The sequence below is a fragment of the Mirounga angustirostris genome, unplaced genomic scaffold, assembly GCF_029215605.1.
Source record: "Mirounga angustirostris isolate CCGP_5_RB_7025 unplaced genomic scaffold, mMirAng1.0.hap1 SCAF_6, whole genome shotgun sequence".
NCBI classification, from domain to species: Eukaryota; Metazoa; Chordata; class Mammalia; order Carnivora; family Phocidae; genus Mirounga; species Mirounga angustirostris.
In genome coordinates, this window is record NW_026991714.1 from 33,689,929 (window position 1) to 33,715,899 (window position 25,971).

The 25,971-nt window shown below is 47.6% G+C and overlaps 1 protein-coding gene and 1 long non-coding RNA gene across 5 annotated transcripts in view; one reads left to right on the forward strand and one right to left on the reverse strand.

The window, feature by feature from the left end:
- Positions 1–23,448, reverse strand: CD34 (CD34 molecule). 2 transcript variants are annotated; one of them, XM_045877128.2, is made up of 8 exons: positions 23,138–23,448; positions 12,699–12,881; positions 11,800–12,053; positions 10,479–10,559; positions 2,892–3,042; positions 2,673–2,725; positions 2,190–2,354; positions 1–1,490 (listed from the first exon to the last, which is right to left on the reverse strand). In XM_045877128.2, the coding sequence occupies exons 1-8, from the start codon at positions 23,214–23,216 to the stop codon at positions 1,305–1,307; spliced, it is 1,152 nt and encodes a 383-aa protein (XP_045733084.1). In that variant the 5' UTR covers positions 23,217–23,448; the 3' UTR covers positions 1–1,304. The 2 variants fall into 2 exon arrangements, with proteins under 2 accessions (XP_045733084.1, XP_045733085.1); XM_045877129.3 differs by having other exon boundaries at positions 1–1,625; positions 23,138–23,433.
- Positions 22,455–25,971, forward strand: part of LOC123846076 (uncharacterized) — a 7,382-nt gene continuing 3,865 nt past the window's right edge. Inside the window, exon 1 of one of the 3 annotated variants that reach the window (XR_006791177.2) lies at positions 22,455–22,949. This is a non-coding gene — a long non-coding RNA (uncharacterized LOC123846076). Of the gene's footprint in view, positions 22,950–23,563; positions 24,048–25,971 lie in introns of those variants that run through there. The other 2 variants (XR_010412265.1, XR_006791178.3) reach the window with 2 other exon arrangements.

The following is a 25,971-nucleotide window of genomic DNA, read 5'->3' on the forward strand; positions in this document are numbered from 1 at the left end:
TGTGTCTCAGTATCACTTTAATTACAGTATTTACACACACCATTTTGTATTCAGAAATAAAATCCACCCAATCTTCCTATCTCTGGAAAGTTCTATTTCCAACCGTCATTGAAACCAGGATCCCTGCTCACCCCTCTCGAAAAAAAAAAAAAATACAAATGAAAACCTGGGCCACCGACAGAGGAGGTGGCTTGTGATGAAGCCCCTCTGGAGATGTCGAGGGGCTCTGACTACACGGGGGTGCAGAGCAGTGAGGGGGTTGGGGTTGGGGAGGCAGAGACAGAAAGGAGTCTGCTGGGAGACTGAGTCCACAGCTCAACCCAGGAGTCAGGGGGAGGAAGGAGGAAACCATCGAGATCAGAGGATAAGGCCAGGACCTAGCCTCTGACCAAGGGGTTTCCTCAGAGGTGCACAGGTCAAGTGGCTTGGCTCAAAGATCTGGTCCCATGGTCCTGTCCACTCGGACCCACAGGGAGAAACAGGGGCCCAAGATGAGACTCTGTGAGCCCCAGAGAGACAAGGACTGAGCCATCCCCTCTCCCTCATCTGTCCCCAAAGGTAGGGACGCATGTGTCCATGCACCCCTACCCTGTCTCCCAAACACAGACACAAGACATTGTTCAAAACTTGGAGCCTCGTTCCAGGCTCAGCCAGAAAACAGTGCAGGCTTCTGTACGCAGATGTGGGGGAAGAAGGTGTGGAGCTCAGGGGAACCTGAGGGAAGCCAGTGCCTGAATCCACAGTGACTAGGCGTGGGCATAAGGGAGACGGTTTAAGACAACAAGTCTTGCTGGTTATATCATTACAAAGGAGCGGGTACATTGGGTTGCTTTGGTTTCCCTAAAGTAGAGAAGACAGACATGAGGAAGAAACAGGAAAAGGCAAAGCCTCCTGGGAGGAAATTGTAGCCCAGAAAAAGCCCATGCTTCCCCTGGGAGTTCTTTTAATAAGGCAGAGAGGAGGGAGAGGGAAGAAGCCCATGTGTGAATGATGCAAGATCATCACCCCCCCACCCCCAACCCTGGTAGCTTCCCTCCACTTTGGCATTTCCCCCTCATACCTTCACTCAAAGTAGACCAGATTCTAAGCTTAGCGAGCTGAACGTGGAAAGGGCAGGGGTTACCTCCCGGTCCCCAAGGTAGAGAGAGACCCTCGGCCTGGTGGGGTGCAGGGCCCCAGGAACGGCCTCCGAGGGTGTGTGCAGCAGGAAAGGGGAGAAGGTAAGGGATCGAGGCAGCTTGTGGTCAGATGCAGGGAGGGGCCCCTTCCCCAGACCTTGCCCAGCCTCGCCCCTCCCAGCCGAGTCACAATTCCGTATCAGCCACCACGTGTTGTCTTGCTGAATGGCCGTTTCTGGATGTGGCCTGGCCGGTCCCGTTCTCCTGAGCCCCTCGGTTCACACTGGCCTTTCCCTGAGCCTCAGGGGAGGCCCCAGGGCCTGAGCTATAGCCCTGGCCTCCACCGTTCTCCGTGTAATAAGGGTCTTCGCCCTAGACAGTGTATAAATAAAGGAGCATTATCTGGTAAGCAGGGGAGTGAGGCGGTGATGGGGGGAGGAGAGGGGGGGGGTTGCAGCTGCATGTGCAGACTCCTTTCTTCCTGAAGAGCGGTCAGGGTTCCAGCTCCTAGAGGAGAAAGGACAGAGGAGAGGCACCACACCGTGCCACTGAGACTCAATAACCAGCTCCCGCCAGCAACCAGGCAGTCCCCAGGATGGAATAACCTCCCCAGAGAAGGGAGCAGGCCAGAGGCCAAGGGTCAAACCCCAGCGTTGTCCTCCCACATCCAGAACACTTCAAGAGTATATTTTCTTTCCATATGTCCCTTCCTGTGAGCTAGATGGGACCCATGGGCACTTAATATACATGCAAAAAAGTGTGGCTGATTCAACAGCCTGTTCTGGTTGTACCCAGCTGAACTACCCCTGGCCAAATCAGAAATAGATGATATGAGCCATCTGCTGCCACAGTGAGCGGGTGGGCTGACTCCAGTTAGTGCCCTCTTCCTAATCTGCTCCATATTATTCAGCCTTGTCCACTGACATGGTAATGTGCGTGTATGCACGTCCATGCATAAAGGCACAGAAGTACCTTTCCTGGGATTTCTCCTCCCCACTTCGTGACACTTATGGACCTCCCCAGAGGACCACTATCTTCCTCATTTTCTTTGCCTTGGACCCCTAAACTGACCAGCCTTTCTCCTGTGGGACTCCAGCTGCGGCGGTTCATCAGGAAATAGCCAGTGGTGCCCAAGACAGCCAGCAGGATCCCTGAGGTGACCAGTGCAATCAGGATCTTGCGGGAAGAGCTCTGGTGGCTCCCAACATCTTGCTCAGTGAAGCCTTGGATCCCCAGCTGGAAGGGAAGACACAGAACAGACAGACTGTTACTTGTGGGATGTGAGTTCTGGAGCCCATGCTAGACCCAACAGAGGAGAAACACAAGAAGACTTTGACCTCAGGGATTTTTCTAAACAGGATTGAAGACTGACATCTCTTAATCAAGTTGCACCATAAAATTTTGGTTCAAGCACAGAAAGGTAAAGACTGTCGGAGAAGGTTGGAGAGATAGGAAGGACAGGTCTAGAAAAGAGAATTACTTTCTCCCCTACTCGAATGAATTCCCTTGACCCAGTATTCCCTCTGAGAATTCCCATCATCTTAGAGAACTTACCTTTTTCAGGTCAGACTGGTGCTTTTTCAGAAGTTGGAGCTTCCTGGAAAGTTCTAGAATTAGAAACAGGGACTGCTGAATCTAGAAGCTGGAAGAGCTGTGCCCTCCTATGATGTTCTAGATGATGCTCTGATGGCCAGGGTGGTCCATCTCAGGAGAGCCTCTCCCAAAGTTAGCCCAGCTCTTCTCCCTAGACCCCAAGACAGATGCGCCCCTTACCTGTTCTGTTGGCCAAGACCAGCAGCAGGCAGTGAGGCCTCACCTCAGACTGGGCCAGAAGCAAGGAGCACACCCCGGCCCCAGGCTCAGCCTGCTCCTTCTCACACAGGACTTGGGTTAGTTCCTCTTCATTATCCTTCTTAAAGTCCTCCTGGGAAGACAGAAAGAAATGGCGAGCAGAAGATGAAATTACTAATGTACCCTGAACTGGGTCCAGAGTCTTAGGCAATAATCCTGATTCAAGTCACACTATTACTCTCTATTACCCTTTTTCCCACCTAAAATTATAACTGGAAAAAAAAAATCCTGTGAACTATATATGTGCAAAAACTCAACAAGAAAAAAACTCCAAAATTTTCCAGTAACCAAAACAATATGTATCAGCACCATAAGCAGCACTGAAAGGGGCTGAGAACGAATTCAGGGAACAGCATCTTATTGAAGGATTGCCCATGCACACGCACACTCTTTCAAATTAAAGTCGAAAGAAATCGCCGATACCAGAAAATATGAACAGTATGTTACTGACAAAGAGAAAATCCTTTGTTTCAAGGTTACAATAGCCCCAAATGTTGGAGGAAAAGCCAAGGGAAGTGAGGATAGAGCACAAATCTCTGGCTGTAGCCTCAGTGGCATCAGCGGGCCCTTCCCTCCTACCCCCCAAGGGGGCTCACAGAGAGCCTGGCTCAAACTGAAATGGCTTTTTTTTATCATCCCCTCTTTCTCATTAATGGCATGGACCCCAGTTTTCCATGAGGTTCACAGATTGCTCCAGGCTGCTGGCTGGTCTCTAGGACTCAAGGACTCAGCCCCCCGAGGAGAAATCCTCATGATTCTTTGATAGTTGAGTCCCGGGACCGGGATGAGTCGGAAACACCGGCTGTACCCTTCCAACACCCTGTTCTTCTCACATGTCCCAGGATGTGTTCCAGCAGCTTCCAATCAGAGCACACCCCCCACCCCCCCATCCCCCCCACCCCCCCGCACAGGAAAGGAACCGAAACCAAGACTCTCTCTTCTGTCCGGATGGCAGATGGTGAGGAGGAAATGCCTGAACAGCTCCGACAGCTTTCCTGTTCGGGGAAAACTGCTGGGGCGTGTGAGGGGCATCCGAACTGAGCCTCCGTGGGGGAGAAAGCTTCCTGTTTGTGGGGCAGCGCCGCTCCTTGGGGCCCTCCCAGCTTGGAAAGCAGCCTGGGTATTTTCCTACGGCTGTGGCCCGCGGCAGGAAAGCCCAGGATCCTTTGCTCCTGCACAAGGCAGAGTCGGGATTGGCCCGAGGCCCCAGCTTTCTTCTCTCAGTTGGAATTTAAGGGAGCTCAGGAGGAGCTCACTGGGCTCGGATGAGGCCAGAAGAGCAGGGCTACCTAACCTCCAGGTCACAGAGAGGAGTCCAGAGGTAGCCTCAGAAGGCCCTCAAGAACCAAGGTCACAGAAATTTGAATTCTCCAGCCACTGCTGTTTTACCCCTGAGGGAAAGGTCTCTAAGGAAATACTTGGATAGAGGCTCTGTTTCTGGAAAAATCTGGTTCTTGAAAACAGCATTTGCGGCGGGCAGTCTGGACACCATTGGATATGATCAACAGTCTGTTTCTTCTCTAGGATCCTTTCTCTTTGGGGAGCCTTGTGTTGCTTTCCTGTGAGCACCACACCCTCCCAAACACCATGCCTTCTGGATGAGGAGGAGGGAAGTCCCTACCTAGATGACTCCGGGCTTCTGGAGTGTCTCTGGTTGAGCTACGTCTCCTTCCTGAGAGAAGCAGAGGGACAGGGCTCCTGCATAATCTAAACAAGCCAAACAAAACGGCACCTTGCTCAAACTACAGAATCTTAAGAAGCTGCACCTCAACCATAGTCACCTCTTCTGACATTTATGAAGCCCCGATTGTAAGACACTGTGAAAATCTCTGCACGTGTATCAAGTGTGTGGTGGGCTAGGGTTGGGGTGGGGATAGCTATGAACTTCACACAGTCACAGCTCTGTCTGCATGCATGGCAGAGAACATACATGATGCTTACTATGTCTCCGTCACTGTTCTGAGTACTTTACGCATATTGGCTCATTTAGGCTTTGCATAACCCTTTCAGATGGCTGTTATTATTCTCCCCATTTGACAGATGAAGAAACTGAGGCACAAAGAGACAGGTGACAGAGGTAGTTCCATGGTAGGAACCATGACAAAGGCACTGCTAAAATGCTATGGACATTCAAAGGAGGGTGAGGGCACATCAGGTTTGGGGTTAGCAGTGACATGTCAAAGTAGGTCTTGAAGAATGGGGAGAATGTGTGCTGGAGAAGCTGGTAGGGAAAGGCCTTCGGATGGGGTGCTACCACCATGGGGAGCCCAAATGTGTGAGAGCCTGTGACCTTCACAACCCTGGCTATAAGAAGAAGGAAGAACACCACCTTCTTCCTTGGATTCCCCATCCTTCAAGACTCCACTCAAATCCCACCTCCTCCATGAAGTTGGTCCTATCTTCCATAGACTGGGCATCAGCCTTGCCTCTGCTATTTACTAGGTTCTTTGCAAGTCATGCAGCTGGTCTGAGTGTGAGGTTTCTAAGCTGAAGACTGAGTTGTGACTAAGGAGATGTTGTATGAAGAGTGCCCAACAAGGTGTCTGTGGAAACTAATGGGCACTGGACAAATGACAGCTAGTACTGTTACTATTAATAAAAAACCATACTATGCACCATATCCCTCAGAATCCACATTTTGAGGTTTGATCATCTTCTGCCTTACTGTTATAGTCATTTCACTCTGGCTAGACTCTAAGACTCCTTAGTTGGGGGAGTGGGTGTACGTTACATAATTTCATAATTTTGAACCCAGACTGCACTAAGCACAGCACCAAACAAACAAAGGAACTCACAGAATTGTTGTTCAACTTAACGTCCCAACTGGTTTGGCCTCCACACAGGATTCCTCCACCCTTTGCTTAGTTTCTTGGACTAAATTCAAGGGAATGACCGCGGCCAGCCTCCCACTTTGGAGTTCAGCAGCAACAGTGAATTGTGTTGGGGACTGGAGAGGAGCAGGTGGATCTTGAACAAAGCACAGTGTTTCTCCGGATGCTTGAAATAAACATCCTTCCCCAAGAGAGGCTGTGGGCAGATACCATGGGAGAGTGGGCAGGAGGAAACCACAACCTTTGCCATTTTGCTCATGAGAATCAGATTTGTGAGCCCCTAGCCACATCTGCTCACACATGTTACTTTGCAAAAATAATACCTACAATAATAAAACCATCTAACCTTTCTTGGGTAGCACCCTCAAACTTTGCAAAGACTCTTAACATGTTAAAGAAGCATGTTAAACATTGGAGTGGGGAAGAGAGGGACAGGTATTTTTCTAAATGAGCCTTAAGGTTTTTCTCAGTGCTGAGATTTTTAGGATCAATTCTCATTCTCTCGCTCTCTCTCTCATTTTATCTATTTTGGTGCGAGTTTGATATTGGAGGTAAAACCTTGTTTTCATTTAGAGATTGGAGTGAAGGGCCTGCCACAAGTCACACAACAAGGGGGCAGCAGGCCAAGGGCAAGGAGTTAGGCTGTCTCCAGATCTCAGGCTCTCTCCAGGAGACACACTGTCTTCATCTGTCCTCCATCTGTAAGTTATTTTTTTCTGCATGGAAACTGACCTTTAGTGTTTGGGCAGAGGGCAAGGAAGGCGTGGGCTGGGGGATATGATCTGGAGGTTGGAAGCAGCCTGCCTGAGATGAAGTCAATGTGACAGAATAAGGGTGATGTGAACTAGCCGAGTAAATACAACCTCTGCATAGAAACACATGTGGTTCAAAAGAAAGGTAGTTCTCAAAAACAAATTAGTGGGCAAAGGGCTTGAATAGAGATTTTTCCAAAGAGGATGTGCAAATGGCCAACAAGCACATGAAAAGATGTTCAACACCAATCATTAGGAAATGCCCATCAAAAGCACAATGACATACCACCTCATGCCCACTGGGATGGTTACTATATATATATAAATAACAGGACATAACAAATGTTGGTGAGGGTGTGGACATATTGGAACCCTTGTGCTCTGTTGGTGGGAATGCAAAATGGTGCAACTGCTATAGAAAACAGTATGTCGAGTCTTCAAAAATTTAAAAATAGATTTACCAAATAATCCAGCAACTCTACTTCTGGGTATATACCCAAAAGAAATGAAATCAGAGTGTTAAAGAGATATTTGTACACCCATGTTCATAACAATATTATTCACCATGGTAAAAGGTGGAAGCAATCCAAGTGTTCGTTGGTGGATGAAGAGATACACAAAATGTGGTCTCTACAAACAATGGAATATTATTCAGCCTTGAAAAGGAAGTAAATTCTGACACAAGTTACAACACAGATGAACCTTGAGGACATTACACTAAGTGATATAAGTTAGTCGCAAAAAGATAAAGGCTGTATGACTCCCCTCCTATGAGGTACCTGGAGTAGTCAGATTCACAGAGACAGAAAGTAGAATGGTGGTGGCCAAGGACTGGGAGGCGGGGGAATGGGAAGTGGTTTAATGTGTGTAGAGTTTCAGCTCTGGATGATGAAGAGTTCTGGAGACCGCACAACAATGCGAATGTTCTTAATACCGCTGAACTATTTTGGGACTACTGAATGGTTAAGATGGTACATTTTATGTTATGTGTATTTTACCACCATTAAAAAATTTCTTGGTGGAAACCCCTAGATAAATGGGTATAGCCTAAGAGAATAAAGTAATCTCACATTTTGGAAATTATTTGGGAAACCATAACCACAATAACTAAATTACCCTGACACTGCAGCCAAGAGAGTGAAAGTCAGACTCAGAGTGACAGGTGCTGCTAATGAGGACTCTAAGATGGGGTAGCAGGTGCTTGAGAAGAGCGTGGGGTTGCCTTCCCTCCCCCAGCTGACAGAGGTGATTTCTGTCTAAAGGTGAAGGATGGGGAGCAAAAGGAGAGTAGCTGAGAAATAAATGTCTGCAGATACATGGACAAAAGACAGGTCTATATGATCCACAGAGTGAGAGCTACGAGGTCGGATATGCAATACATCCCAGTGCAGAGTGAGTGTCAATACCTGAGAACAGTCAAGCGTAATTCTGTTATGGGAATACACTGGATGCAGGAGCATGCCAACACAACACAAGTACTCAAGGACATGATGTTAGGGGAATTCAAATCCTTCATGCTTCTCCTCAGGCTGTGAGTGGGACTTGAGTTTCCCACGGTTAGAACCAGTGCCTTAAGGCCTTCTGACACCAAAAGTGCAAAGGCAACCTAAGGAAAATGAGCAGGCACCACGCCACTCACAGCCCTTGGAACAGATTGATTATCAGACAAACATGCATTAGGACTCAAGGAAAAGGAATCTGAAACACAATCGGGAGCTTTGGCTAAAGATTCTGAGCGAGAATTGCTGACTGGGGAGAAATTACCTTGGGGGGCTTAGGAGGCACTGCTGCTTGGGGGCTGGGGCAAAGGACCCCTGAGGAAGAAAGGGAACCAAGACTGGCAGAGGGGCCAGGAAAACCGTAGCATGACCTGGTGCTACCACAGAGCTGATTCATCATGAGCAGTGCAGAAGCCTTCTTCAGGATACCAGAGGACTTGCTGTCTTTCCACATCCCTACTCACAGATCCTCCCCAGACCTCAGAAGGGAGTACAGACCTTCTCAGCTGTGGCATGAATAGATGAGACCGTAAAGACCACAGAGAGAAAGCAACCATAGCACAGTAAGAGCAGTTATTTCTGGAGTAGCAGTAACTTTCCAGCACCTTGTCTTGTACGATGACCCTAGTTAAATGTGAACCTCGAAGAGCAATGGACAGACACTTAGAATGCTCTGCAATTAGTTCTAAATCAGTGGTACAAAGAAGCAGCATTTTGGCACAGGAAAATAAGTGCTTAACCAGGATATTACTAAAAAAAAAAATAAAAGTTACTTTTTTAAAGCTATAATTAGCAAAGGGTTTGGCAATTTTTTTTTTAAATAAGTAGAGTTGAAAGTCAGTATCAGAAACACAGAGTATTACCTGTACATTGTATAATCATGTTTAAGTTCACCATTTTGCAAATTGCACTTGTTATCTATTGTGTGAACTAATATCTTTGCAATCCCCATTGTTTTTAAAAGTCCTAGGCTAAATAAAGACCTTAGGTATAATTTTAAGAGATCTGTGAGTCAGAATGACCCAGCTGAAAATCACAGGTAAAATATGGGTAGTCAGAATGGACCAAATAAATAGCCGAATGTTTTCTACAGACTACAGTCTACCCAGGTCCTTCCCAATCTATGCAATCACACACCACATATATGGCTCCCTTAAATGGATTCCCAACTTGTAAGGAAATGTTTTTTCCTACAAGTGAATAGGAAGAGTCCTGTCATTCCATTCTTTGTCAAGGAAATTGTAACTGTCAGGAAAATTTACCGGAACAAAGCAAGAACGTCTGCTATCACCATTAAAAGTTAATGCTGTACAGTATAGTCTTACCAATGCAATAAGACTTGAAATTGAAACAAGGTGTAACTACTAAAAAGGAGGAGAAAAACAATGTATTGTGGTAGGTAACAAGATAGCTTGCCTTAAAAAAAATCAACTATAAAGCTCTTGTAATTAACAAGTATGTTAAAGAAAATGGCTAAACCCAAGATAAATTTCAGAACTCAACTTTCTAATATACCACCAATGATCAATTAGAATATTTAATGGGAAATCTATATTACAAATAACCTTAAAAAGTTCATAAAGCCTACAGGAAAAAAAACCTAGCTTTTAGTTTTTGAAAACTAAAAGGACAATATGCTGAACAATACAAGAGAAGACCAGAAAAATACAGAGGGACTTATAGCAGTTCCAATGAAAATCTTGTTTTTTTGTTTTTTTTTAATTTTGACAAGATGTTTCTAGAGTTTTTCTAAAAGAATAGGCAAAAAATACATTTTTTTATAGTGTAGCAAGCAAAGACCTGCTTGGCTGGATATTTAAAATACTACAATGTAAAAGTATAATAATTTTTAAAAATTTAAAACAGGCAAAAAAAAGACAAACCGAACAAATAAAATATCTCTGAAGAATATGCCCTGGGACATATAAAAACTTAATAGAAGCTAAAAAACAGCATTCCAATCAACAACAGAGGGTATCATTCAATAAATAATGTTAGGAAAACCAGTTATATGGAAACTACAGCATTAAGCACAAAGACACTCTATATGGATTAAAGAGTTACATGTCAATAATAATAAACAATTGGTATTTTAGGTTACTAGTTTATATTTCACTAAGGACTTTCTTAACACAAAAGCAAACTTAAATCTGACTATGTACATACATATTCAATGTACAACAGAGGAGGGAAAAAGTAACAACTAAATTTAAATAAAATTGTTTTTGCCTTCTTTGCCCACCAGATGGGGCCTCTTACTCCCTAAACCCAAAGCTCAGTGCTGGAAAGTGCCTGACCAAGCTAAGTTCTTCCCACCCCGACCAAAGTCTGGTCCAGTCCAGGATGGCTTAAGGATGTTCAGAAAGGATTGTGGGACAAGAGGGAGGAGGAAAGGATGGGGGTGAGGTGGAGGGGAGTTTGACTTACACAGCTGTAGGTCTCATTTAGCTCCAGGCAGATACCTTGGGTCAATTTCACTTCTTTGACTTGGGAACATTTGATTTCTCCCTGTATTAAAACAAAAACAAAGTAAATAAGCCAGTATCTTTGCCCCTCATTCCCTCCCCCACCTTTTTCTCTTTGATTTCTGTGAGGTACTCTTTTAAGAGGTTTTAGGAAAAAGGAAATTTAAAAATGTTAAGGGACTAGAGCTATACAATGGTATTCCTCCCTTCCACCATCTCACTCCCATCCCCATCAGATAATCAAAACTTGTTACTATCCCAGGCTTGCCAGCAAGTAGCTATCTGCAGTCTTGGTAAACATTAGCTTAGATGGTACAGAAATGGAAGAAGGGAGGAACTTTTCCCACTGGGGCTGTTTTCCCTGCAGTGGATTATACACTTGCAAGCAAGGCCATGTAAGCAAACAGATAATGGGGTGGCCAGGCAGAACCTGGTGACACTCTTTTTCCTCTTGGCCCCTTGGACTCCCCAGATTCCTATTCTAGTTCCTTTAAAAACAGAAACCAGGCAGGTTCCTCACACCTGCCTCGAGGCTCCACGCCCTCATATTTTCTCCCCTTCCTGCTAAAAGCTGTTGACAGCCATAGACCCCAAGGCTGAGCTCACCAACCCTGGTCTGCCCAGTTCTTCATGGCTTCTCTATGCCTGGCATACTGTCAAACCTTCTCATATACAGGAAACGGTAGTTGTCCTAAACCTTTTTGGAAAAGTTGCCCCATTATATGGAGGATGGTTTCCAAATATGCCCGAAGGGAGATGGTGCCCTGGTCAAAGCCCAGACGGAGAGGTACTAACAAGAACCACAGCAGACCTCCGAGAATCCCTCTTTACTTTCTACTCCTTAGAAATGCAATACCCACAGCATTGGGTATACCTGTCTCCACTATTCTCTTCCCCTGTCTATCCTTTCCAGCAATATTTAAGCTGCATAGTTTCTTTTTTAAAAAAATATTATTTATTTATTTAGAGAGACAGAGAGAGAGCACGTGAGAAAGGGGAGGGGCAGAGGGAGAGAGAAAGTCTCTAGCAGACTCCTCGCTGAGCGTGGAGCCCAACATGGGGCTTGATCCCACAATCTTAAGGTCATGACCTGAACTGAAATCAAGAGTCAGACGCTTAACTCACTGAGCCACCCAAGCACCCCTAAGCTACATATTTTCCTTGCTAATTCTTACATGACCCAAATCTCACTGCTTGGGATGAGGAGAGGTTGAAAGGAAGAGAGGGTTTGCATACATATGAAGTGAGGGGGTAATCTGCCACTTTTGGCCCAATTCACCCACCCTGATGGTACTTGGGGTAAGAGAAAATGATGCAGAGTGTTCAGTGGGGGATGTCACAAGGCTGGTGCTGTTGTATGGGGAATCCGAAACATTTCCAGGTAGCAGACTGGGCTTCAAGGTCATGTCTGAAGTTGAAAAGTTGGTTGGGATAGAAGTTACTGTGATAGCTAAAGAGGTCTGTGACTGGACAGAAGAGCTCGTGGTCCCGGGCACTGGGGTGATCTCAGAGGTAGATGTGATATTGACTGTAGTCTCTGAAATAGACCAAAACAAAACACAAGTGTGCATGTGCACATGTTTGCATAAACACACACACACACACCCCTACACATGTCTCAGTTCACCGTCTTGAATTAAAACCTTATAGAGAATGATATTGGCATGGACTTCAAACTAGAAAAGGGAATTTGGGGAATTAAGAGCTACTTCATGTCCCAACCCTTACCAAACTCATTTCAAGCCAGCTGTTGGAACCACAGCTATAATTGAAAATGTTATTAGAAGAGCTTTTGGGTTTCTGACACTGAACTGGATTCTGGTCTACCCTAAAGAAGTCAAAAAGCAGTTTGAACCTGAAGAGATCAGAGATTTCTAGGGAGTCTTCATCTGATCCTTGTTTTATCACTAACCTGAAGTCAGCATGAGAGCAGGGTACAAGGAGAATGACTGATCAGGATCAGCTGCTAAAGCTGCCTGAGAAAGTTGTCACTATATATCACTATAAATTATCAGAAACTTACTTCAGGGTCCCCAAAGCATGATGCACAAACCATATTTCGTGGGGCTTGTATGTTCCCATCTGTGGGGGAAAGGAGGCCTGGGGGTTGTCTGCAAATATCCTAATGCTTTACCCAGGCACCAGCAGCATCCCTCTGGGGCCTGAGACAAGCACTTTTTACCTGAGATGGTTGCAGTGGTACCACTGTTGTCCTGAGAGACAAGGTACAGGGTGGTACTTCCAAGAGGACTTAGGGTGGTGGCCTTCTGGTTGGATACATTTGCAAACACAGTTGAAGTTATTTCTTGGGGGGTTGACTCTTTGGTGATAGCAGTCATGTTTTCTGTATTTGGGAACCCAGAGGCTATAAAGAAACAAGGAGGACAAGTCAGAACCTCAGTCATCCATGACATCATGACATCAAGACTATCCTTCTGGACAGGTGATTAATTTCTTACTACTAGATTTTCCCTAAGAAAATAAGGAAGGGAAAGCTTGTATGCACCAAATGTCTAATATAGTATTATTTATAGGAGGGGAAAGTTGCAAACAACTAAATGAATTACAATAGGATAAATGCTATATGCACGTCATGTACCATAATCATTACAAATAAAAAATTGTAAGAAAAACTAAAGCCACATGAGAATACAAGGCAATGTTTGTAACATGTTAAGTAAAATACTAAAATATCAAATCATATCTCAATAAATATCACAGAGATCTAAAATATGGGGGAGGAAGTACCCTTATTTCCTTTTTAATGTGTCTTCCTCTCTTCCATCACTCTCCATCCGCTAGAGTAATATACTCTTGGAATAATCACTACAGCCATGCCATTTCCATGCACCCCCCCTTAAAAATCTTCTGTCTAAGGCTTTCCCATTCCCAAACTCCCTTCATTCTTTCCCTTATGGCCTGCAAACCCATCCTCCTTGTCTTTTGTTGAGAAACTCAGTAAGCAGCGCCCCAGCCCCCCCCCCCCCCGCCGACACACACAGATTTCTTTCAAGAAGCTCTGACCTAGGAATCCAGTGGATGGACTAGAGAATATAAGGCCTGGTTTCTCATCAAATGTAGTGGGAAGAAAGCTTAGTTCTGACTCTGCCAATAACTACGTAGTTTAACGCGTGTGTGTGTATATATATGTGTGTATCTCAGTTTACCAATCTCTAAAGTGAGGGTCTTTTCTTACATGGATTGTTGGGAAAATTAATGACAAATATTAAATTGGTATAGTATAATGCTCCCGGATTTAATTATTCTCTGAAGATCTTCATGAAGGTCCTTGCCTTTCCATGTTTCCTGGGGTACCTATCAGTGCCATCCTTACACCCAGGAAAGAGAAGATTCCTGACAGGACCTGAACTTCAGAGTATGTATTCTGTTCCTCCTTCTACTCTGCCCGGCCCCAAACCGTGAGGAGTCCATGGGGCCAACAGAGATGTGCCCTCTCTCCTAGGTCATACAGTGGGGACCAGAATTTCTAGAACTTCTTGCCCAAATGGCTCTTTGCTCACTTGAGGATCTTCATGCGGCCCTTTCTCCCAGTCCATCCTTCTGAGGGTGAACTGCAGCACCGGGTATGTACCTCCAAGGCACAAGAGTGGCCAAGAGGTGGCTGTTTCAGGGAGAAGGGTTGCACGTTTCGCATGTGGGTGGTGTGTCACTTGCATGCATAGAAGATCCCCAACAACGTGTGCCAGAGTTGTGAGTAAGAAGGGAAGAGGGATGGGCTAGGGCTAAAGGCCATCTCTTCCTGCTCAGAGACCGACAGGGTCCAAATTCACACGTGGCCTTCCAGATGGCCATGAAGGTATGATTTTCAAGGTAAGAGGATAGAGGATATTTCATTTAAATAGGCCTGATTGGTAACTTTGAAGTACTTAGACATATGACTGAGGGCCTCTATTCTATTCTTGGCGTGGGCCCTATAAACCTTAGGGATGGGCTTGGTGCCTAGAGGTCAGCGCCCAGCAGTACCACCCTTAAGGAAAGATCCCTGAGGATCCCAGGCCACCCTAAAGCTTGTCTTTAAATTTTCCTGATTGAGATCTAGGTCTGTATCTTTTGCGGTTTCCAAGTAAATAGCAATGTAGAATGACACCTCTTCTTTCCCTCGACATCAAGAGGGAAGTTAGGCTTTTGTTTCATTGCAATTAACTTGGGACCAAGAATGCTGCCTTTAAAAATGGTGACAAGTTTCACTCTCCCACATCTGCCTCTCTCCCCACCTGCTACAAGTAGATTGATATGAAAGGTGAAGACAATAAGCATATCTTTTTTTTTTTTTAAGATTTTATTTATTTGACAGAGAGAGAGATAGCAAGAGCAGGAACACAAGCAGGGGGAGTGGGAGAGGGAGAAGCAGGCTTCCTGCCGAGCAGGGAGCCCGATGTGGGACTCGATCCCGGGACTCCGGGATCATGACCTGAGCCGAAGGCAGACGCCTAACGACCGAGCCACCCAGGTGCCCGACAGTAATCATATCTTAATATTACGTGCAGGTGAGTGGGAGGAAGAAGTGATATTATCATCTCCATTTTAGAGATAAAAACCTGAATCACCAAGGTTTTGGACAAGAGGGGAGGCCATAGTTTATGCGGGGCAGGGAGCAATGGGGCCACTGAGGTTTAGCAGACACTTGAGTGGAAGGAGCCAGAGGGTCAGGGAGTCTAAACTGCTAAGGATCAGGATGCATCCTCCACCCTTCTGGAGAGAAAAGAATGGGCTCCTATCTGGGTCAGGTGGGAGGTGGTCTTCTCATAATAAAATAGATGGGGAAGCATATCCAGTCTTCCTCTGCTCCTAGATAGGACCTGCTCAGCAATCTGCCCCTAAGGTATGAACTCACCGAAGGGGGCAGGTGGTGGGAACATGTGGACACTGAACTGAAGGATCGTCCTCTCCGGGTACCACTCCAAGGCACCACTGGAACTCCCCCTTGACATCATCCTTCTTTCCCACCCTTTCCTCTTCTTCCTTCCAACACATCAATTCCTGGGAATCCTATCTGGCTCAGCCTGGCCCAGCCCTTTTCTCTTTCCAAAGAAAGCTGGGCCTGACTGAGGTGATGTCATGCTTTTGAACACCCCCCCCCCCCAGGGCCTCCTTCGCCCAGACAAACAGTTTTGAACTTTTCCAGATGTGCGTGGAGACCTGCTGCTGGTTCTGAGGACAGGAGTGCCTGTGCCCGATGAGTGAGGCAACTCTGGACCCAGGCCAGCTACTGACCCACTAGGGTCGGGCTCCCGGCGGCCGCAGCCTCCTCTCACCCACCACCTGGCCAAACACCGAGCAAAGGTAGCAGATCCATCTGCAAAGCGAATGAAAGCCCAACCTCAGATTCACGTCCCTGAGCCTGGAGTGGGCAAGGATGCCCGCTGAGAGCCTGGAGAAACAGTCAAAGAGGGAGGCCAGAAGGGCAAGACTCAGTGACAGGATACGTTTGAGTTGGTATAGAGCGAGGGAACATGGTGGTAGGGCCCTGGAAGCTAATCCAACCGGGGGTGGGGGTGGGGCTGCTGCGGAGGGACTGGCAGGGAGGGAGTCCCATGGTTTCACAGCTTCTAGGGCTCCCATTCTATCTAGAGCTCCCCTGAAGAGACTGCATCTTGCAGGAATAACATTTACATGAATAAAGACTGACCACAGGTCTCTGTTCATCCTCTTCCCACACACGTCCGTGGCATTAAACCATCAAATGCTGACCCTTCTTTATCTGAGCTTCTGTTCTCCCCACTCGGTAAGGGAGTAACAGCAGCTTACCAGTTCGATTCTAGGAGACAATCAGCGAAACCTCCACTCCATTCCATTCTAGACCGGGGCCTTCCAGACAAATAGCCTTTAGCCCCAACCCAACAGATCATTTTCAAATTTAAAATCAAACAAAAGTACAATTTAAAATCAAACAAAAGGCTATCTTCTGCTGTTTACTTCCCATTCTACCTTTACTAACTGTGTCTCCCTAGGTACCCGATTTGACTCTAGATATCCTATTTGATCTCAACTCATGAACCTGGGGCAAAGGGAGGAGACAAGGTATCAGGAAGTTAGCAAAAACGAGGATAAGAACCCAAAATGGCCAAATAGAGGTCACAAAAGTCCTGTAGTAAAAGTAATGCATTTAACTTATAGGCACTTATTCAGAGACGATTATTCTTGTCTTCCACGTAGTTCTAACAAGCTTGGTTATTTGATATCCTAGCTAAAACTAAAAATTAGAGACTCCTAGAAGCAAACAATAAGGAGAAACAACAGCTTAAAAAAGAAGAAACAGAGATAAAAGAAAAACAGGCATGAGTATTAAAACCCACACCAAACTGGCATCATTTATGGTAGGAGTAAATAAATGCATACACCTTAATAAGCACTAACAAAGTCACTGAGTTGCACCATAACCAAATTATTTTCCTGATCCAACTGAATCATGGAAGTTGAAGTCCTTTTTTTGAGGGGCACTAAGGAAGCAGGGGTGGAACGTAATATATTTTTAAGAGATTTCTACCTACAATTAGTAAAATGAAAAATCTTTTCATCTTGAAAGAGGGTGTACAGCTCCTCCCATCCAGAAAGCTCTGCTACCTAACTAGCTAAATTCCCATGCTTTAGGAGACTATACTTGGTCTTGTTTTTTTTTGTTTGTTTAAGATTTTATTTATTTATTTGAGAGAGAGAGAGAGAGAGCATGCACAAGCAGGGGATGAGCAGAGGGAGAGGGAGAAGCAGGCTCCCCACCGAGCAGGGAGCCCAACGACGATGCTGGGGTTCGATCCCAGGACCCCGAGATCATGACCTGAGCCGAAGGCAGATGCTTAATCAACTGAGCCACCCAGGTGTCCCTTGGTCTTGCTTTTCAAAGACCCTCTTATGTTTAGTGGGGTTTTTTTTGCTGGTGTTTCCCTGATCTCCTGGCCAGACAGCCCCATCCCATCCTTCTGTTCCAATCCTGGCAGCCGGCCCCAGAGGGGTTTCTGGGAGGAATTCTTGGGTGTCTCAGCCCACAGGGAGACAGCACTGGGAAGAAGCAGCCTGCTGCCTCCGCTGGGACCTCCCAGTCTGTGTTTCAGTGAAGCCTCCATGCGAAGAGTGTGGGCTCGGCAGTCAGACCATGTACTGAGGTTTCTTTACCCTGTTCTCGCTGTCAGGGCTTGGAAGGAGGCTTCCTCAATTCTCTAGACCTTACCTGTGAAATGGGAATAAAAACCGCCCCTACCTCCTAGTTGTTTTGAGGAATAGAGGAGTTAAGGGGCTTAAAGCAGTTAGCCCGGCTGGTAAACGCTCAAGAAATGGCGGTTATCTTTAGTCAAGGGCCCCCTTCCTTCTGCTTCTCAGAGGCCTTCAGACACGTCTCTCCGCCACTTATCTGGCACAAAATCATATATGCTGTTTCCTGAGTATAGGTCTTGTCGCCTCAGTTACATTATAAATTTCTTTAGTGTTGGAAGCGTCTCTTGGACTCATTCGTTCTACTCAGGGCGCCAAGCATGACCATCTGAGCTCGGAAGAAGTCCTCAGATTGCATGGCGCCCATGACAGACATATGCACGCCAACCGCCTCTACGGACAGCCATCGCATTCAGGGCTCCAATTTAAGAAGGAATTTATTAAATTAGGGAGCGACCATGGGAGGATGACCAGAATCAGGAGAGTTCTAGAAGCCAAGTCTCATATGGTTGAGGGCCTGGAGTTACTTCATCTAGATCGGGGGTTGGCGAACAGCTGGTGGACCCAATCTGCCCACAGGCCGTTTGTTGTATGGCCAGTGAGCTAAGAAGGGCTTTTACATGTTTCAAGTGTTGTAAAATAAAACAGAGTAGACTATGCATCAGAGACAACATATGGCTTCCAGAGTCTACAATATTTACTATGTGGCTCTTGACAGAAAAAGTTTGCCAACCTCTGATCCAGAAAAGAAGAATCTGGGGAGGGAGAATAAATAACTTTATTTAAGACTCATTTCACTTACTTACTCACTCTTATTTTTTGTCATAAGCACCAGTGATGTGCAAAGGACCATGCTCAGTGCTGTGGGAGCACAGAGTAAGAGAAGACTCCTTCCTGCGGTGTGGTGTGGGTGTCATCCCAACTTAAATAAATCTCTGTCCTCAAGGAGTTTATAATCTAGTGGGATCAGACAGGTCAATATCAGATTCATTCTGTGGTAGTTCCAAGAATAGAATCAGATTAGAAGTTACTGAAGATTGGAGTGCCTGGGTGGCTCAGCCGGTTAAGAGTCTGCCTTTGGCTCAGGTCATGATCCTGGAGTCCCGGGATCAGCCCCATTTCGGGCTCTCTGCTCAGCGGGGAGCCTGCTTCTCCCTCTCCCTCTGCTTCTCCCCCTGCTTGTGCTCTCTCTCTCAAATAAATAAATAAAATCTTAAAAAAAAGAAGTTACTGAAGATTAACTGGTTCTAATTAAGAATAGAATTTAAAGTTAATGATTAGAAGATACAAGAAAGCTAACTTCATTGTAATACAAAGAAAAGCTGAAAATAACATGTTTTTGTTTTGTTTTGTTTTTTAATGGAATGAACTACTCTGGGAAGTGGTGAGCCACCCTTCTTTTCCGGGAGCACTCAGGAAGCGTCCTTGTTATGCGTCTCACTAAGATCGGGCATCTTGGACTAGCACGAAGAACTGGCTTGTTGGCCTTCTGATGGTTCCTCTGAACCTAAGCTGTGATGTGAGCATAAACCAAGTGTCTGTGGTCTGAGGCTACCAGTGGACTGGGACTCCTCTTTCATATGCAAATAGCTGGTCTTGGCCCCCATCCACTTACCCTGGAACCCCAGGCTCCTGAGCTTCCTCTGGGGGCCCAACGTTTCTCCCAGTCCCCTCTTCCTTCATTCTCCTCATTGCCACTGACCCCTTTTCCACAGCTCTGTGCCTCCCTGTCCTCAGGTTGCTGCCTGTCTCCTTCCGATTCGCCGGGGGCCAGCCAAGCACCCAGTCCTTTCTTCCAGAGCACACTAATGCCAGGTGAGTGTGTGTTTATCAAAGGCTTGAGGGCATGGCACCAGATCAGAGCCCAGCCCAGAAGAGACACCGGCGTCAGCCTGAACTACTTAGACATCACTGTGCTAAGCACCCCTGCCACACCATGAAGAGTTTCTCCGTGCCGGGTCTTCTCCACCCTCAGGCACCACTGTTTCTGTGCTACTCCAGGCACCCCTCCTGTCTCCTCCTTCTGGCCTCTGGATTCCCACAGCCGGCATCTCTTGGGCCCATCAGATACAAAGTTCCACTTTATCTGTATCATGCTCAGCAATTCAACCTCCTGTCTGCCCCTGCACATCCAAGGCCTGGTTTTCTTTCACCCAGAGATTCTTTAAGGCATTTTCTTTAACAACACCACTGGCCACCTAGAAATGCCGCTCCACTACAAGCTATCAGTTGTGGGTTCTTGGAGTCTTTCCCCCCAAATCAGGAAGACGCAGACTTCCCAATTAAGCCAAAAGGCCTTTTCCTTTACATCCAAAGGGAAGCGACTGATCCGGGGATTGGGAGGGGCCAGAGAACAGGTGCTACAAAGCACACCTCGGTCCATCCCTATTTGTGTGCACCTCACTCCCCCGGGATGCATGCATCTTTCTCCCTAGCAAAGTCAGCAGCTGTCGGAACAAAACATCATAGATAATGTGTTTTTATTTCTTAGCTGAGGAGGGAAGAGAATGTTCTCATTAGAGAAGTCAAAATCCAGAAAAATAGGAAATTCTGCCCTGGCAACTCCGAGCATTTTCTCTTGGAGGGTGGTGTTTTTGTTTTTTTTCCACACCTTCACATTTTCAGTTCTCCACACTCGGGGCTGTTTAGTGAGAGCAGGCAAAGTCATGGAGAGAGGGAGGCCAGGCACCCTCGGGGAGCTGAGCAACCCCCCAGCTCTGAGAGTGAGCCCAGGCCCTCCTGCCCGGCATCTAAAGGAAATCAGGCAGTGAGGCCTTGTGAAGTGGAATTTGTTCCTCCTTTTTCTATTTGTTTTGTAAGACTCTGTGCCCGAGTTTATCTGCTGCAGTTTGGTGCTCCTTGCCCTGAGCTTTTGGAGACAAAGACTCAGAGAAGGAAAGAGGTGAGGACAACTGAGCAAGAAGGCCCAGGAGGTGGAGCCAAAGGGATAAGAACAAAGATGTCCAGGCGTGTTTTCTCAGTCAAACAGGAATGCTGCGGAAGAAGACTTGCATTTGCAAAGGTGCTGCCAACTGGATCGACCCTACAAAGGGGACCACTGGGGGCCACTGAATTAGTCAGAGGTCCCCAAGCCTGCTCCTCCTCCTCAGTCGCCATGTGGCAGAGGTTCAAAGGGTGGAGTCCTCTCTCCTCTGGAAAATATCTGATAAAATTCTTTTCCCTTTTCTTTTTTCCCCTCTTACATGTAGCCCCAGACAGGATATGGGTGTGGGGTCAGCATGCACGAAGGACCCAAAGGAAGAAGAGGAATGTGAAGGGGCGGGAGGGGGGGTTGGAGGGGTGTCCTTATGGTGAGAGGAAAGATAGGCCATGGAGGTCTTGGAAGGAACAGATAGCCCGAGCCTGACAAATGGGGTTTCCTAATAACTGAAAGGCTTCTCCTCCCAGTTGGTGGCACGGCAGTCCTCCCTGGTGGCCTCTCAGCTCCCACTCTGACTCTGGTCACCACCCAGAGCAGCCCCATCCACAGCAAGAAGAGTCTACTTTTGGTTCGCTGCTGTGCCCATCCTTATGTCAACTTCTCACGGGGACAGAAAGAACTTCCCAGAACAAAGCTCTCTGTCGGTGTACATGACACGGAAACCAGCGAAACCCCGGTACCCTACATTTTGCAGTAATAGCACGGAATTCCTGCAATGTCCCTCCATTGGCATTTCAAGATATGATCACTCATTTATTTATCCCACGATGTATACCAGGACAGAAAATGACTCTTAGCATTAAAAAAATAAACAAACCCTAGAAAGGTCTCGGGGAAGACGTAAAGCTCCAGATTGGCCCAAGTAGTCCATGCCCCAGCTGTCACCCCCAAAGCTGAAACAGTGGAATTCTCAGCCTATCTGGCCCAGATTTTGCAGGAGGTCAGTTGCTCCCCCCACCTCCTGCTACAGGCCAAGGCGAGACTGAAGCTGACCAGCTGAGGAAATAAAAAAGGGTGGGCCTCACTCGGCCGGGGACCAGGTCATCACAAGCTGTGTAGCCAAAGGAGAGTGGAACATCTGATCAGCTGTTCATCAACCCCCCCCTGTTAGGAGGGTGTCGTCTAGCACCCAGGGGAGTTCCCCGGTCTAGCGCTTCGACAGCTCAGTAACAGCTTTTTCCCTGCCCCAGAGGGCAGATCCACGGCTGCCAAACTGGTCAAACCAGAGCCTTCCTTAGAGCTTTCTCAAGCCCGAGTCTCTCTCTAACTGGGTGGGCACAGAGGGGGACAGCAGAGGACAATGAGAGCAAAGGGGCCTAACTGGCAGGCCCAGGTCACTCTGTGCGGCCATGGTGGGTGGCCTTTCGGATGGAGTAAGAATAGGGAGTTGGGAGCCCTAGAGGGCTGGAAGCAGAATCTTGAGCAAAAGGAAGAACAACAGACAATGTTTAAAACCTTCTAAATGCAATGAGATGAGATGGAGAATGCTATCCCCAAATGAAAGCAATTAAGAATAAATATTTATTGAGCGCCTATTATTTCTTCACCAAAGTGAGAGCAAGATCTTAAGGAGTAGGGGCAAGTGTGTGTGACTGGAAGAGCGTCCACTAGCCTGCTAACCTATTCACTAGTTTCAGAACTTGGAGGGGGAAGGGGGAGAAAGCCCCCAAATGTAACAAGTCTGAGTTGGTGCCAGGGTGGGGGGTTGCGATGGGGAGAGGGAGGCAAGGCGCAGAACAAACCCCATCTACCGCCACCTTCTCTCCCTGGGACTGGGTGTGGGTGTGGGAAGAGGGGACTGGGTGTAGGTGTGGGAAGAGGGAGTTGTAATTTAGCTTTCCGATCTTTTCACGGAAGGATCTTTTCACGGACTGTTCTTCATTCCACACTCCCCTGGTCACCTAACTCAGCTGGACTCCTAGGCCTCCTGGGCGTCCGAGCCCGGGGCCTCGTCCCAGGTTGGCCTCGCTCGCATTCCTCAAAGGTACCATTCGGGCTTGCCCCGCCTGGTGGTCGGGCGGGCGCCTGCGCTCGCTTCCCAGCAGCCGCTCAAGCCGGGGCTTTCGGAATCAACCCCCGGGCGCAGAACTTTCCTGCTTCCCTCCTCCCCTCTCCTGGCTCTGGCTCCGATTTTGCGCCCCGCACCTTTGACCACGCGAACAGACTGGCATCTTCGAAGCCCTTTACTTTAGAGACAACTCCAACGAGTCGCACGCTCTGACTCCGGGAAGCCCGGGGCGCGCCGGCCCGTTGACACCTGGGCTGGCTGACCCTGGCGGCGGGGTGGCCCGCCCTGCCCTTCCCGTCCGCCCCGCCGCTTCCCAGGTGACTGCGCCGGTCCCGGCGGGGCGCGGTTCAAAGGTCCCGGGTCCGGCCCGAGCCCCGAGCCGCGGAGGGCGTGGGGCGTGGGTGGGGGCCGGGGTCCCTTCCCTCCGCGCCCCCGGGCTCTGCGCGCTCGGCCGCGGGAGAGCGGGGACCCTCCCCGCCCGCCCGGGCGCGCGGCCGGTACTCACGCAGCAGACTGAGCAGGCAGAGCGCGGTCCAGCCCCGCGGCATCCCGCGCCCCGCGCGCGCGCCCCTGCCGACCAGCATCCTTCCCGCGCCGCTCCGGAGAGATGCGCTCAGCCCGAGTCGCGCTCGGCCCGCGGGACGCGCCGCCCCCGCCCTCCGCCCGGGAGCGGGGTGGGCGAGCTGGCGTTTTTCCCTCCCCTCCCTCTTTATTCCTGGCAAGGCCGGCCCCTCTCCTTGGCCGCCACTACCGTGAGCTTCCCCGCTCAGTCCCACAGGCGGAGGACGTTAACAGGGGTCGGGGTTGCCGCCGTGGAGGCCAAAAAAGGTGGAGGTTTGAGCGGGCTCCAGACGACTCCTTCAACTTTATATAGAGGCCCCGTCTTGTTCCTTCAAGCTCGACTTCCACTTAACTTTTAACCCCTTTGTGTCAGCCTGGCCGGTGGCAGGGGCAAGTTTCCTCGGAGTTCTCTCTCTGTGTGTGTTCTTTCCTTTTTGTTTTTCTTTATTTTTAACTTTAAGCGAGAACAATCTTGCCCAAGGGCTCTAGGACCCGAGTTTACAAGTGTGAGCATTTTGCTAATCAGGTAAAACTCAGCACATGCCCCATCTGATGCATTTCATGACAGTCCCACCAGAGACTGTGCTGGATGGTAATGAAGCATAAAGAGTGAGCAGGACACATAAATGACTGTAATTATTCATTTTACCCTTCGGAACCATTCTTGTCGATTTTCTTTTCACTTTTTTCCCCTGCAGGATCTGTCTATTTGTGTTAATTTGGAGGAGTTTTTCTTGTGACTGTCCCTAATTTTCCACATAGTTTGAGCCCATCACCATCATCACAAAGACAAAGGACTCTCCGGGCACCTAGGTGGCCCTTTCTCCAGGCACCCCCTCTCCAGCTCTGGATCTGTGAGTCTACAGGCTTTATCTTGCTCTTTCATCAGAAAAAGGACTGCCCCTGACCCCACCCTCTACTACCTGACTGATCCTGGAGCTCCCTATTCCTCACTAGTTGTTCTAGAGGTTAGTAAAGGGAACGGCAGAAACTCTGAGCTGGGCGGTCAGCCTAGTCGCAGATTGGTTCCGATGGGGGAGCTAGAGGCTGGAGGAGAGAGGGGTGGGCAGGAACAGATGATGGCACCAGGGAGGGGATAAGATAAGGCCCAGTCTGAGGTCCTCAATGGAATCACAGGGTTACAAATACCCAGTGTGCTGTCTTCCATGATGTGGGCGACACACAGCCCAAATGGGGAGGAAGGAAGGTCAGACCAGCTCCCTCTGATCTTTCCTGATTTACTTGTCTGCAGACTCCCTAGCATCATGAAAGTAGACTTATCTCTATGGTCCTTCTCTGATCTACTGTTATTTGGTTTGTACAGAAGTGGGCCCAGGTCTAAAAACACAATCCGAAGCTCTCTATTCTGATCTTGTTGGCTAACTTTCCTTTAAATAGGAAACAATGCCTTTCATCACACAATAAAACCAAAGGCTTAAGATGCAAATTTGATAGAACACAATGGTATGGAATGAATCTGTTTCAAAGTGTAAATGGTGATGTGGATCTGACCACACTGTGATCTCAAAGGCTTGCAGCTGGGGACAGAAAAGGCTGAAAAATACATTTTGAAAATCAGGCGTTTGTCCTTGGGACTTCCAATTAATAGAGAAAAGAGGGGAGCTCCTCTCCCACCCCTTTTCTTAGCTCCCCCTCAACTTTCTCCGCTCCAGGGGCTCGGGCTGCTTCACCCCCAGTGAGAGGTCATGAACAAAATGTGGGGTTCCAATCCTTGCTAGGTAGGAAGACCAATTTGGCTCACATGGCTCATCCTTCATTCTTTGTCTTTTGTTCTGGTTACTTCAAATGCCATTTGTCTGCCCTCGCTGGACCACAGGAGACAGGAAAGAGTTTGTCTGAATTTCTTAGCTAGCTTTGGTGCCAAGCTTCTCAAAATGTGGTCTACCCAGAATCAAGGTTAGGGTCCAGGACTCTGCACTTTTCATAGGCAGTGTCCATGATTCTTATGCACACTAAGCTCAAGAAGCCCTAGTTTAGAAAGAAGACACACTGCGTGCAAAGTGGAGGGCAGACTTCAGGGAGGAAGATTAGGAGTACAGGGATGGGAAGCCGGCACATCTCTTCCTCTGAGAAACCAGAGCTGTTCTTCTCTGGTCTGCACCACACCTGTGCCAACAGGTGTTAACTGGCTACCCTTCCTATTTTCCAGAGTCACTGAGACTCACCACTTCACGCACACACAAGCTTGCCCCCACCACCCACAGACTCAGGTTCAGTCTGGCCACTGAAGATGAGTCCATCCTGGGGCCCCCGTCTTATGTTTCCTCACAGTCAGATAGAAGTGAGCTCTCAAGTCTCTTCAAAGCTCCAGCCTTTCTTAGCTGCCCCTTGGTATCTCTGCCCCCCTAGTTCATCACATAAGCTGGTGCTAGAAAGGGTGGTAACTACACGGCACATAGTGGAGGGTGCAACAGAAAGATCCAGAGTGAGAGGCTCTGTCAGGCCCTTTATAGACCTTCTAGGTTATGACCATCTTTACTATGGAACATCGCCCCACCTCAGCCCCAACACACACACATCATATCGATCAATTTAAAATAGACCCTCATCCCATGTTAAATATAACTACTTTGATGTAAAAAAAAAAAAAAGGGAAATGATTTAAAATGTTTTTGAGTTTTGAAGTTTATTCATTTGGTTCTTGTAATTCAAACTTTATTATGTTTATATAAAACTGTTAGAGTTGAATTGTGGTTTACAAGTTGGCTAAGTTTACCTTTTATAGACAGTAAATACAACTTTTGTTCATTTTGATTT